At 29.8% G+C, this 14,039-nt stretch overlaps 2 protein-coding genes across 2 annotated transcripts; both read left to right on the top strand.

Annotated features, from left to right (window-relative positions):
• The first annotated feature begins 2,005 nt into the window (after positions 1 to 2,005).
• On the top strand, positions 2,006 to 5,486 carry LOC107919063 (cationic amino acid transporter 7, chloroplastic). The gene is made up of 3 exons (XM_016848592.2): positions 2,006 to 3,125; positions 3,197 to 3,422; positions 4,739 to 5,486. The coding sequence occupies exons 1-3, from the start codon at positions 2,175 to 2,177 to the stop codon at positions 5,308 to 5,310; spliced, it is 1,749 nt and encodes a 582-aa protein (XP_016704081.1). The 5' UTR covers positions 2,006 to 2,174; the 3' UTR covers positions 5,311 to 5,486.
• Positions 5,487 to 12,387: 6,901 nt separating this feature from the next.
• Positions 12,388 to 13,318, top strand: LOC107919757 (uncharacterized). Its single transcript, XM_016849134.2, has 2 exons — positions 12,388 to 12,590; positions 12,835 to 13,318. Exons 1-2 carry the CDS (start codon positions 12,435 to 12,437, stop codon positions 13,222 to 13,224), a joined length of 546 nt encoding a protein of 181 aa, XP_016704623.1. The 5' UTR covers positions 12,388 to 12,434; the 3' UTR covers positions 13,225 to 13,318.
• The last annotated feature ends 721 nt before the right edge of the window (positions 13,319 to 14,039 follow it).

Raw genomic sequence — 14,039 nt, 5'->3', positions numbered from 1 at the left:
CTTGATAATTTATTTATGATAATTTTATACCTTCTCACTAACATTAAATTTTATTTTTAAATAGAGTGTAATGGTGCATTTAGTTTACTTTTACCTTCAAGGAGATGTTCGGAAGATAAGTTTGACTGAAACCATTGGAGAAGAAAATGGAAAAAGTGTAGATTTGAATTCTGAGTTAACTTCGATAGATCTGCCCCCAAAAGATCCTTTATCTACTAACCAATGTCCGGAGATCTCATCGGCATCGCTATTGAAAACGTCACACATGCTTCTGAATCAACAAGACTCTTCTACTGAAGAAATTGAGTTCAGCTACTCAAGAGCAGAAGGGTCGTCACTTGTTGTCATGGCTTGTACTTGTTGTTTAATGTATGTGATGGCATGTGAAATCAACCCTAAGTGTGCCAATTGCAAAACCTCTGATCATCTTCTCGACTTATTTCGCGACCTCCCTCGGTCCCCTTAAGAAATCAAGGAATATTTAGTTTATTTTAAGTTTAATGTTGTTCTCCTAACTATATAGGTTAGGTTTTATGTTTAAGTTTAATGTTGTTGCCAAATTTATATATGCAATGTTTGGTTTCTAAGTTTTAATTTTAATTTTAATGTTGTTCTCCAAATTATCTCTTAAGTTTTAATTTTAGTTTTCTTATATGTTATATATTACTCATTATTTTCTCTTTCCTTCTAAGTTCTTGTTAAATTATTTATGATTTTGTGATTAAATTAGTTTATAATTAATAGACGAAAAGCTGAAACTTAATTATAAATAATTTGAGCGCTAATTATATATATCCAATCGATCCCTCCACTAGCTCATTGAAATTAGAAATAAATTGTATTTAGAAGCAAATGAATATAAATGAATAGAAATGATAAGGTTAGAGAAATCATGAGTTACATTAATCGAAAATGAAAGTATTTTTCACTAAGTATGAAAATGACCCGAGAATTAATTTAAGTTTTTCTAATTATTATTTAATTAAATAATTAAAGTTCGAAAATAAAATAAAATTAATCATCATTGGGAATCATCTGAATATAGAAATTAAATATATTTTCTTATAGATTCTTTTACAATAAAATTGTCATAACTTTAACGTGATTAGAATTGAATTGAGAAAATTATTTAATTGAAAAATAATTTAAATTAAATTAATAAATAATATTTATTTTGGAAAGTAAAAAAAATGTATTAGGTTAGATTAAAGTCTAGGAAGCACATTGGAGAGACCTGAAATCCCTCATGACAAGCATGATGAGCGACAATCCTAGTATAATTAACAAGGGTTAGACGTCCTTCTCTACTAGTAGAACTAGTTTATTATTTATATTCTACTAATTCAATTAAGATTTTTCAATCTATACTTTTAAATAGATTACACTAGTATATCTATTTACAAAAAAGTTTTCAATATTGTTATTCTACCTAAAAAATAAAATAGTAAAAAATTTTATTTTACGTGAATAGCAATTCTACCCGTTTATATAATAAAGAGAGAGATTTACTTTTCTAGTGAAAGTAAGAAAATTATTTCTAGTTCTGCTTTTATTTCGTGATTGTTCGAGTCCACACATGAAGCGATTCGTGGTACAAGAATAGCGGAGAATGTCGCTCGGTTGAAAGCAATGAGCGTTTAGGATCTGTCTCGCACTTTATTAGAAAATTTATTGTTATAAATATCACAAAACGACTTAATTTTCAAAAAAAAAAATTATGCCATGAAAGAAAATCGTGTTGAAATTAAAAAATTTTCCACAGTTTCTAGTCATTACAAGAATTTATTTGACGCATTTAATGTAGCTTACAACAATTATGTCTGGAGACTACTCAAACTAATTAAATTAGTTTTTTTTTTTATTTTTAACATATTTTTAAAACAATTTATTCAATCGAGTTAAAATAATCAAATTGAATATAATCGGTTTCAAGGAGGATTGGATTTTGAAATCCTTATTTTAATTAGTTGCAGAGTGATGTTTTCTAAGGATCAGACAATTCGAATACAAGGAAGGAACTACAAGTGAAACTAAAACCTTTCTAATGGAAAAATACTCCAAAACTGGCTCCTTAATCTTTTCTCTATTGTCTCCATAAATCGTCAAATGCAACCAACCCAAACGCCATAACTCTCCCTACACTTCACAAGCTAAACCTCATCCTCCACCTTCCAATGGAGTCCCCGCCGTCCTCTTTCTCTACTTTCCGGTCTTACCTCAGGGCCTTGGCTCAAACTCCATCTCGTTTCGCTCATCGGGCACCCTCTGTTTCTTCCTCATATGAAGAGTTAAGTTGGGTCAAGTCCCGTTCCGGCTCCAATATGCACAAGTCCCTCCGATGGTACGACTTAATTGGTCTTGGAATAGGAGGTATGGTCGGAGCTGGTGTTTTCGTCACTACCGGAAGAGCTAGTCGTCTCTATGCTGGCCCTGCAATCTTAATCTCTTACGCCATTGCTGGTCTTTGTGCTCTCCTTTCCGCTTTCTGCTACACTGAGTTCGCTGTCCATATGCCCGTCGCGGGCGGCGCCTTTAGTTACCTACGTATCACATTCGGTGAGTTCGCAGCGTTTTTAACCGGAGCCAATCTGATAATGGAATACGTAATGTCAAACGCCGCCGTTGCTAGAGGCTTCACCTCTTATTTAAGCGCCGCAATCGGTATACCCACCGCAAAATGGCGGTTTACAGCTGCGGCTCTCCCAAAAGGGTTCAACGAAATTGACTTGTTGGCCGTCGCCGTCGTATTAACCGTCACTCTCATAATCTGTTACAGTACAAGGGAAAGTTCAATACTGAACATGATACTCACCACATTACATATCCTTTTCATAATCTTTGTAGTATTAATGGGTTTTTGGAGAGGGGATTGGAATAATTTCACTCGTCCAATGAACCCAAACAGCCCTTCCGGTTTCTTTCCCTACGGACCTTCCGGTGTCTTCAATGGTGCCGCCATGGTTTACTTCAGTTACATTGGATACGACGCCGTATCCACCATGGCTGAGGAAGTAAGGTACCCGATCAAAGACATTCCCATTGGAGTAACAGGCTCCGTCGTTATCGTCACCATTCTGTATTGTCTCATGGCCGCTTCCATGTCCATGCTCCTCCCTTACGACATGGTAGTACTTCCTAACTTTTTGTTCATGTTTTGGTTGTGTATCATTTGGTCAACTACTTGCCAAGCACGCAGATCGATGTAGAGGCGCCATTTGCGGCGGCGTTCAGTGGGAGGTGGGAGTGGGTGTCGAAGGTGATCGGAGTGGGGGCCAGTTTCGGGATATCGACGTCGTTGCTGGTGGCGATGTTGGGCCAGGCTAGGTACATGTGCGTCATTGGACGTTCAAGCGTGGTCCCGGCATGGTTCGCCAGGGTGCATTCTAAAACATCTACGCCTCTCAATGCCTCCGCTTTTCTCGGTACGTATTTCTTTTTATTTACTGAATATATATTTCTTTTCATTAGGGCACTGTTACCGATGAGGGAGGGTTCATTGGGCTCTATGTGCATTTTCATTGATTTTAAAGTTCGGCCTCGGCCGTTGCAGTTGAACCCACTTGAACCGTTTTTGTTCATGCTTGCTCTCTTTTTTTTACGTCGAAATGACTAAAAAATCCGGTTTTTTTCAATAATAATTATCTCACAGTCACTTAAAGAATTCTTTTAAAAAATATATATTTATAATTTTATTTTTAAAATTTCGTGAATTTGAAATTTAAGGTGGATTTGAATGAAAGGTTAATATAAAAATAACGACGACAATGAGATTAGATATTGTAATAATACTATAGCATAAAATAAAAAGTAAGCTAAATAGATATTGTAACGTGATATTGTAACGATCTGCAGTTAATATAAGCACAACACCAAACCTATATCCTAAGTAACATATGTTGTAAGGATCAGGTGCTGAATTAAAATATAGAAAAGAATAAATTATTAATAATTAACAAAGCCCTTTCATAACTATTTAGGGGGAAAAAGGCACATGGGTCTACATTATTGATTGATAATTTCAGCATGGCCTTTCACACAACCTGTTTCATATCTATTTTGAACTAAATTAAGGTTTATTTTGAATCTAAATTAGTATATACGCTTTAATTGTTAAGGTAATAAAAGTCTTCAATTTTTAGCCCATTATTGATATTTGATAATGACCTTGCTCCTCAATTTTCATCAACAATGGTAAGGTTTATTATGTATTGACTCCTAGCTTAACAGATATTATTGTTATTTTATTAATAAAGAGGATATGAATTTAGTGTATTTTTCTTTAATTTAAAGGTTAGAGATAGATTAATAGAGATAGGCAGATAAATGTATCATAAAAGTTATTGTATTAAGAGTCAGGTTGTATTTCCTCTCTATCAAAAAAATGGGTAAATTAATCATTATACACGTTAGATTAAAGAGTAAATTAGTGCTTTTGTTAAAAATTCTAACAATTTCTACTATTAAAAACTGATCTTTATATGTTGGTATGAGATACGCATGACACATCACGTGTCACTGGTTATTTCGTCAGCCATACAAGTTTTTAATGGTATAAATGTATGAAATTTTTAACATAAAAAATCAATTTACTTTTTGATCTAATATATAAATATTAGTTTTTAGCTAAATACAATCTAAATCTTAATATAAAAGCTTCCATAATACTTTTACTAAGTAGGCCTAGTATCAAAAAAATGTTTTATTGCTGTTAATTATCACAATTCCTCTTCATTTTCAGGAATTTTCACAGCTGCCATTGCCCTTTTCACTGATCTAAACATCCTCTTGAACCTCATATCCATTGGCACACTCTTTGTCTATTACATGGTCGCAAACGCCGTAATCTACAGGCGATATGTCGTTATCGGGATAACAAAGCCGTGGCCAATATTATCCTTCCTATGCCTATTGACCCTCACTTCCCTTCTATTCACCCTGTCGTGGCATTTTGCACCCTCAGGGAGTTCGAAGTCCTTTCTACTCGGCCTATGTATCGGACTCGCCACAGCTATAACACTAATTTTTCGTCACACGGTACCGCAAGTGCGGAAACCCGAATTTTGGGGTGTACCTTTCATGCCTTGGCTACCATCTATATCAATCTTCATGAATATATTTCTGTTGGGATCTTTGGATGGACTGTCGTATGTCCGGTTCGGGTTCTTTTCGGGTCTAGCGGTACTCGTATATGTCTTGTACAGTGTTCATGCTAGCTTTGATGCTGAAGCAGAGGGATTTTTAGGTGTAAAGAATGGTGAAATGATCAGAGAATCAACAGAAAGTGAAGAAGACCCAAATCACAAGGTGTAAGAACTTTGGCTCACCTTTTTTCCCTTAATTATAATACAATATAAATACATCATAATATAATGTAATCGAGTAGACAGCAACTTATCGTACAGTTGGTGTCTTGAAATAGGCTGATTAGATTCTGAGCTATATTTTGTACATTATCATGTGATCATCATCATTATTTTAATGCTTCATCGTAAATTGGAAATTTTACGTCAATGGAAGAGCAAATTAAGTAAAGCAGTGATAAACTAGTTTTCCAAGGTAAGCAAAATTTGATTTTGCTCGAAAAATTGAATTTATTTTTTTAAATTTTGAGTTAATCGATTGAGTTCGATTTTTCAAGTTAATTTAAATAAGTAATTTAGTTTTTCGAGTTCGAGTCAAGTTGAAGTTTACAAATAGAATAATTTGAATAATTCAAATAATAAATTTGTGTAATTATTTGATCATTGACAAATTAGTCTCTTTCAACAAAACTTACAAAATAATTTTTAAAATTTCAAAATATTTATAATTTTCTTTCCAATATTTCATAACTTTTTAAAATAATAAAATTAAAAAAAATTCTAAAGACTATGTAAAAAAGCTAAATAATTTTAATTTTTTTTCAAAAAAATAAATTTGAGGACCTAAATAAGTAAATTATCAATTCAAATTTATTATACTAAATTTTTTTTTCTTATTTTGCTTTGAAAAAATTTTCAAATATATACAGTTTAAATTATTTGTTCTATCATGAAATTAGTTATACTGTAACAAGATTTTAATTTGATATTTTTTCAATTTAACTCGAACAATTTCACTTGATTCGAAAAAATTCAAATTAAATTTAGATGATAAAATAGGACTCGTTAACTCGACTAACTTAAAATTTTAACACTCGATATAATTCGATTCGGTTAGATCAAACACTCGCCCCTAGTTTTCCACGTGGAATGGGTCGGGTTAGTTCACGTTGGGTCTATGTATGATAATAGTATGCAGGGGCAAAGCCAAAATATTTTTTAGGAGTCAGAATTGAATAATAATTTTTTAAGGGATTAAACATAATGTATTAATTTATTATTCATCATTTTTAAGGGGTTAAACATAATTTTCTCCATTTTTTAGAGTCAAAGTGTAATATTATCATAAACAAATGTTTAATTTTATTGTATTATAGAGGACTTAAATAGAAAATTTTCATTTAAGGGGCCAAGTTCGCCCCTTAGGCTTTATGTTTGCTCAAATTGATGTGACTTAAATGTGAGTATGAAATTTTGTCAAAGTTTGTTTATATTTATAAATGATTAACCTATATCCATTTTAGGTCCGCTAATATTATTATTTAAAAAAATATATTATTTATAATTTCATATTTCATATTTTAGATGTTTCATTTATTATATATTTAATTTTGTGATATAAATTATACAATATATAAAATTATATTTCAAAAGTATAAAATTGATTGGGTTGGCCTGAGCTCAAGTTTTAAATGTTGAAATCTAAGCTTGATCTATATTTTAAACAAATTTAAATTTTTGTTCAGGCCTACTTTTTGAGTCGTATATTTTTATTCAAACACTCCTATATTTCGAGTGAGCTTTGGAGTTTAGAAAAATAACCCAATCTAAACTTATCCTATATACATGAATGTACAAAACTTCACTCATGCAAGAGAAACTTGTTGAAACCTATAATTATTGAAATATTCAAAAGTAAAGTTTTCGTTTAAATTATTTAACTATTCAAAAGTTTTTATCTAAGTCATCGGGTTATTATTATTTTTTTAAGAAAAGTCTGACTAATAAGCTCCAAACAATGATTCGATGATAGGTACAGTGGATTGATACTCATCCATGAGTAGAAGAACATATCTTAAATACAAGTCAATTTGACAGTCCGTGTCGAAGATCGGAGAAGAAAACTATTTAAATTTTGATTTGCATATTCGTAATATTTAAAGTCGTTTCATGAAAAAATGAGTTGTAAAAGAGAAGGGAAAGAAAAGTGTTCAATTGGTGTAGGCGGTGTGAATAGAGAATGTCATACAATAACAATTTTAATAATTCAGTAACTCAAATGAAATCTTTTAAATAGTTCAATAATTAATTTGTAATTTTTTAATAAGTCATCCATGAGAGAGGGGTTGGGTTGTTTTAAAATACTCAAAGCTACCATCATTTCCCTTTGTTACTTTTCCCAAGACACAAACAAGAAGGAAAAAGAAAAATAACTTACAAACTTTGGTCTTATGTTGCAAATAACAAAAAAAAGTGTTTTTGACTTATTATAGATAAGTCCCTAGCTTTAGTCAAAAGTAAAAAAAAATTATCATGTTAGCAATCTTTTAGTGAATTAACGAAACTTTTAACGTTAGTGATCAATTCAAGTAATTATCTTAATTAAAATAATTAAATTTACGAACAAAATTTAGAGTGAACGTAGTTTATTCTTTATTTAATTTATTAAAAAAGAAAAAAAAAAGAAATTACGAAAAAGAAATAGCTTGGATAATGATTGATAGTGAGTTTATACAAATTCCACGAATTTTTCTTGTGGGATTATATTTGAGTTTGTATTATGAGTTAATTTTACATTAATTAATTTAATTGAGTAATGGTTAAAATATTGTTACTTTATTATATTATTTTGAAAGTATTTTATTTTTTTACATATTTTATATAAAAAATAAAAAAAATACACATAAATTATTTGAACTTAAAATATTATGATTCTTAATATCTTTATTTTATAATTTTAATTAAAATTTTATTTGTTTTTATATTATTTTTTTATAAATATTATTCATTACATATCATGTTAGTGTACATTACAAGTATGATTGCATGAGTTAAAATGTAATTTTCTCTATTTCTAGGCATAAGTCTCAAGACTAAATGAATAAATCTTGAGACTCATTCATCATTTTATATCGATACTTGGACACCCAAGTATCAAGACTTGCACTCCAACGTTTTTATCTAATAATAAATATATAATTGTATTTTTAAAAATATATATCTTAAAATTAAAATTTTTTATTATTGTATAAAAATAACTTTTATAAACTTGTATAAAAATTATTTTCTTAAACTTAAATTATATATGTGTGTTTGGAAAGCCATAGGATAACAGGTAATTGCTTCTAATTATTGGCATAATTACCGCTAATTCTCGTAAGAATGAGAAAGTATAAATTCAGTTCAGTTGAACTCACCCATTATAATAGTTACTCAAATATATTATATCTGTGTAATCCGTGTAATAAAAATTAGTTACACTCAAATTCAATTATTATGTGAATTTTTTTAAAGGTATATTCATTAATTCATTAATTATTATGTGAATTTTTAAAAATTACCTGAAAATAAAAACCCAAAAAATAAAGAAATGATTATAACGTGTTTTCTAATTTTTAGTCAAAATAATGTGAAAAGAATAATATGTAAATGAGTTAATATCTCAATAAAATAAAATGAGCTAATATTGGGGAAAAAAAAAGTAAAAATAGTAATTGAAAGGAAGATTTAGGATTTGCATTTTGGCTGCTAAAATGATAAAAGTTTAATTTAATCTTTTTAAAATTATAAAGATATAGACTATTAAAATAATGAAATTATATTTTTACTATATTAAAAGTTTCTCCTAAAAATTTTTCTGATTTTACCCCGGAAATATTATTTTAATATTGATATAGACAAACTCAAATAAAAAATAGTCTCAAACCCAAAAATTTATTGAAAATAAAGAGTTTTATAACAACAAACTTGTTACAACTCAACAACCCCAACTTTAGTTAGATAACAACAAACTTGTTACAACTCAACAACCCCAACTTTAGTAAAAAAAAAGTTGTAACTGTTAAGGTAATTAATATGAGAGAATCCTTAAAGTAATTTAATGTAAGATATTATTATAGTGTAACTGAATTTAAAATAATATTGTAAGAGTTGATTAAGTTTTAACTTAATAATTGACATGAATATTGTTGTCAATGTAGGAGGATGTGGGTTTGAGTGCGCACATTATCCTCTTATTTATGGGTTGGGAAGAGACTATGGATAGTTTTAGGCATTGTGTCAAAAAAATAAAAAATTAAATACCTTTAATTAAGTAAGAGAAATTATCATTAATTATTAATGATAGGTAAAAATAATTAAAGATATATTATTTAAGATGGTCATATTATAAAAATGAGTAATTATGAAGAGGTCCAAGATATAACTAATGATAGCACCCCATAAGGGACATGAGTAGTTGAAAATAATGAAAACGAAGAGATCTCGATAAATTATGTTATTATGAAGAAAAAGATGAAACCAAAATGAAACAGTTGCTAATAATGTTTTTTCATATAATGTTTCTGTTGAAATAATGGAAAACACCGTGGATCTTGAACTTAAATCTATTGAAGAGTGTAGACATAGATATGATTGGTGAAATGAAAAGAAACAATTCAAGCATAATTAAATTCACTTTTAGAGCATGAAGTTATTTCTATCAATATTTTGAATAGTTGAAAGAGTAAAAATTATTGGGAATAAATGTGTATCTGTGTGAAATGAAATTAGAAAAATGAAATTGTAAGATATATAAATCACAATTAGTTACACAAGGCTTTTCGAAAAGGCCTAGTATTGATTATGGCAAGACATATTCTCCTATAATGTATATATTACGATTAGAAATCTTATTAGTTTAGTAATATGGGGAAAATTAAATTTATATCTATGGATGTTGTTATAGTCTATTTATATAGCTCGTGATAGTGCAATTTATATGAAAATTCTTGAAGCATTTAAAATGTTGTGTTGAATCGAATAGTTGATAATTGGTAAGAAAAACAGAGTATTAGAATGAAAGTGACAATGGAATTGGGCACTAATTATGATGACACCACGTAAAACACAAGAAAAACAAATGACAGTGATTGTTTACAAAATTTGATTTCCCAACGTCTATGAAGCCTAGCTCATCCATTGTCTTTAATCTCAATGCAACAGGTGATCTAAGTCCTATCAAACCTTATTATAACAACCTCACTTTTTCATCTAAAGACTTGATCTGTCACCTTTAAATTCTCTCCTCGAGAACTTATGTTGTAAAACTAAACAACAACCTGGATTTACAACTCAAATGCACTCTCACCAAAATGTTCCTCTATAACATAAGTGCCATCAATACTTAGTACAAAAATTATAGAGCAACATTTATAAATTAAAAAAAATACTATATACAAATAAATACCAAAGTAAATGGGACAATTTAGAAATATGTCTTAATGATATCTCGATCCGTTCCCCACAATCCAAGGGATCTGATTGCTTGATCCGGTTTGACCTTCAAGATGTGTTTATCTAAATGGTTGATCTTCATTGATAGACTTGAATATTTCATATTATTAGCATTGAATATAGCCCAAAGATTTTGTTTCAAAAATTGCCAACTTTCAAGCATGATAAGTGGGAACTTCCATTGGCACATAGAACCACTTCAAAAACTTGCTTCAACAATCTCCCCTTTGATAAGTTTTTGAACAAAACCAAACAAGACACGAAGTTAATCAACAAAAAATCTATGGCTCCGCTTTAGTAGAATCCTTAATCCAACAAAACTTAATTTAGAACATTTTAATGCTTTGCCTAAATTTTGGATCAATAATCATATAACTATATTTAAGTAAGATGCGGATAAGAAAATTTGCACCAAAGTAAATCATCCAAACATTATAAAAGTTCGAAGTTCATGAGTACTAGAGTTCAAAAGAAAAATAGAAACAAGAGCAAAAATCTACTCGAAGCTTTGCAATAATGCGATTGTGTGAGCCAATGGAACAAGTGAGATGATGAACCATCATCTTGTTGAAACCAGCAGGATTGGACGCAGTGCTTGTTGTAGTGGGCAATTCAGGAGCCCCTTGAACTGGTTCATCTGTAGTTTTTGCTTCCTAAATTTCATCAAAGTAGCTTTTCAGTGTCAGTGGTAGTGTGTTCTCCCTCAAGCCATTTTGGAGAGAACTTCAATTCAGCAATAGTGCTCTTAATATGCTCAGTGGCTCTAACGAGCCTTGGATTCGACTTTATATAGTACTTGAAAGATGAGGAAAGGAAATGGTAGTAACTATCATCCATGGACCTTTTCAGTATGCATGACAATTTCTTCATCAACAATAGGGCCTAAGTCGAATTCCACCATTTCAACCACTTCCTTGAGTAGCACCGTAGTCGTCTTGTTGACTGCATCTATTTTACTGTTTGGTAGTCAATTTTTGGTTGCAATGACATAAAGAGCAGCATAAATAGTGAATAAGGATGATGCAAGAATGTTTCCTTTAGCAAGAAAAGAAAAGTGGACGTTTTTGGTGGTGATTGAAGTTGTTTTGTCCAAGGTCTCAACTATTCCATTAATTGTGAGTTCAGTTCTTGAACTTTTGGTTACTTTAAGTAGTTTTTTTATTTTTTTATTTAAAGATTTTATATAAAAATATGAAAATTCAAAAATATTATTATAATGGTTGATTGAGTCTTAATTCGAGTGGCACGAACATTGTTGTCAATAAAAAAGGACATGGATTCGAGTACGCTGAAACACATTATTCTCCTATTTATGCTTTGGGAAAAAGCTAGAAATAGTTCTAAACATTATATTGCTTCCTCAAATGGTTGAGCTAATGACAAGTATATATAGAGTATAGTAAAAAATTGTTTTTTTTTCCTTTACCAAATTCGGTGTTTCATAATTTAATACAAATTACTTAGTTGTCTTAATGAAACTTTTTTTTATTCACTTTTACCTAGAAATTCTCAAAATTATTTTATGGGAAATTTTCAATTTTGAACTAAACTTATTATTATTTGTACATTGGTAATGGAAATTTTTAACTCCACAAGGGAAGTTGAGATTTTACCATATGTCCTTAAGCTACATTTAAAAAATTAAAAATAAATAAATACGATATTTACCAAAATCTCAACCTCACTTGTTAAAAGTTTTTAACACTTAGGTACCAAATAATCTATTATTATTATTATTATTATTACCTACTCATTGTTATCTATAAAACCATGTCCTCTCACAGTCTCACTAGCCAATTCTCTATAAATCGAGAGTAAACAAAGTTGAAAGAGTCCATTATTCCTCTCTAATTTCAATCAATGGCCTCTGAAATCTCCGGTATCACTAAAATCTCTGAAATTATGGAAGAGAGTTCTATAGATGATGTTAGATCTAGCAATTCTTCTCTCATCTCTAGTGCTAATGACACTATGAAGAATTGCTCTAACATTAATCAAAGTGCAAATCATAATGAGGTAAACTATTAGCCAATTTAAATTCCTCATAATATATGTATTCTTTATATAGTAGATTATTCATGTCAAATTTATCAATTTTTAACCCTTTTTCTTATTTCGTTAAGATTTTCCAAGTAAGTCCATGCAAGGCCGAATAAATGGTTAAAATTCGACGAAATCTGACGATACTCTTAATGAAGAAATTCATTTCAATTTATCAACTTTTTATGTTTCTGTGTGTTTTTTTTTTGTCTTTTTTAAGGAATATCGTCAGGGAACTTATGAAAAGAGAAGTTTGACTGAAACTGGCGAAGAAGAAAATGGAAGAAACATAGATTTGAATCTTGAATTAACTCTGATAGATTCACCCCCGGAAGATTGTTTGTCTACTAACCAATGTTTGGATACCTCATCGACATCACCAACGGCAACGTCACGCATGCTTCCGAATCAACAAGATTCTTCTGGTGAAGAAGGTGAGTTCAGCAACACAACATCGGAGGAACCGTCACTTGTTGTGATGGGTTGTTCTCGTTGTTTTATGTATGTGATGGCATGTGAAATTAACCCTAAGTGTGCCAAATGCCGAACCTCTGATTATCTTGTTGATGTAATTCATGATAACCCCCCTAAGAAACCAAGGAATGTTTAGTTTATTTTAATTTTAATGTTGTCCTCTATAAGCAAGATGTTGCTTTATTAGGCTTTAATTTTAAGTGTTGTTTTAGGTTTTAAGTTTAATTTTGTTGTCCAAACTATATATTTAATGTTTGGTTTCTTTTAATCTTAATGTAAGTTTTAATTTTAATTTTAATTTTAATTTTAATTTTAATGTTGTTCTCTAAATTATCTCTTAAGTTTTAATTTTAATTTTGTTATCTAAACTTAAATTGTTGTATCACTCCTAAGTGTAGGATTAAATTGAAAAATTAAAAAAAGAATTGAACTATAACATAACTTGATCCCTTTAGAAAACGAAGGTACATTGACAACTTGGTTACAATTTTAATTTTGTCCAAGTGAAAAATAAAATTCTTGATGGCGACTTTCGAAACTTTCAAATATTGTCAAGACAATTCAAAGCAGGAGCGAAGTTAGAATTTTATTTTTTGGGGCGGTGGAATTAAATTGTATTTTATAATAGTAAAAATGTAATTTCATCATTTTAATAGCCTATATCTTTATAATTTTAAAGGATTAAATCAAAATTTTATCATTTTGGGGATAAAATATAATTTTTACCATTACTAATTTAAAATTTTATAAATTATAAATGAGTCTAATAAAAAACTTTCTATTTTAGGAGAGTCGGCCCCTACCAGCCTGCCTAGCTTTGCCATTGATTCCAAGATGCAAAAAGTTTTTGGCATTGAAAGCAATTTAAGTTTTAAGATTTGCTCACTTTTTAAAGTAAACAATTTATGTTCTTGTTTTATTGTTATTTATCTCTAAATAAATAAATAAATA

This window comes from Gossypium hirsutum, chromosome D13, assembly GCF_007990345.1.
Source record: "Gossypium hirsutum isolate 1008001.06 chromosome D13, Gossypium_hirsutum_v2.1, whole genome shotgun sequence".
NCBI lineage: Eukaryota > Viridiplantae > Streptophyta > Magnoliopsida > Malvales > Malvaceae > Gossypium > Gossypium hirsutum.
This window is presented reverse-complemented; position numbering and strand designations above follow the sequence as displayed.

Coding starts and splice junctions, on each gene's coding strand:
- LOC107919063 (XM_016848592.2), top strand. CDS start 2,175: ATGGAGTCCCCGCCGTCCTCTTTCTCTACTTTCCGGTCTTACCTCAGG. Junction 3,126..3,196: donor TGCTCCTCCCTTACGACATG/GTAGTACTTCCT, acceptor CCAAGCACGCAG/ATCGATGTAGAGGCGCCATT. Junction 3,423..4,738: donor CAATGCCTCCGCTTTTCTCG/GTACGTATTTCT, acceptor CTTCATTTTCAG/GAATTTTCACAGCTGCCATT.
- LOC107919757 (XM_016849134.2), top strand. CDS start 12,435: ATGGCCTCTGAAATCTCCGGTATCACTAAAATCTCTGAAATTATGGAA. Junction 12,591..12,834: donor AAAGTGCAAATCATAATGAG/GTAAACTATTAG, acceptor GTCTTTTTTAAG/GAATATCGTCAGGGAACTTA.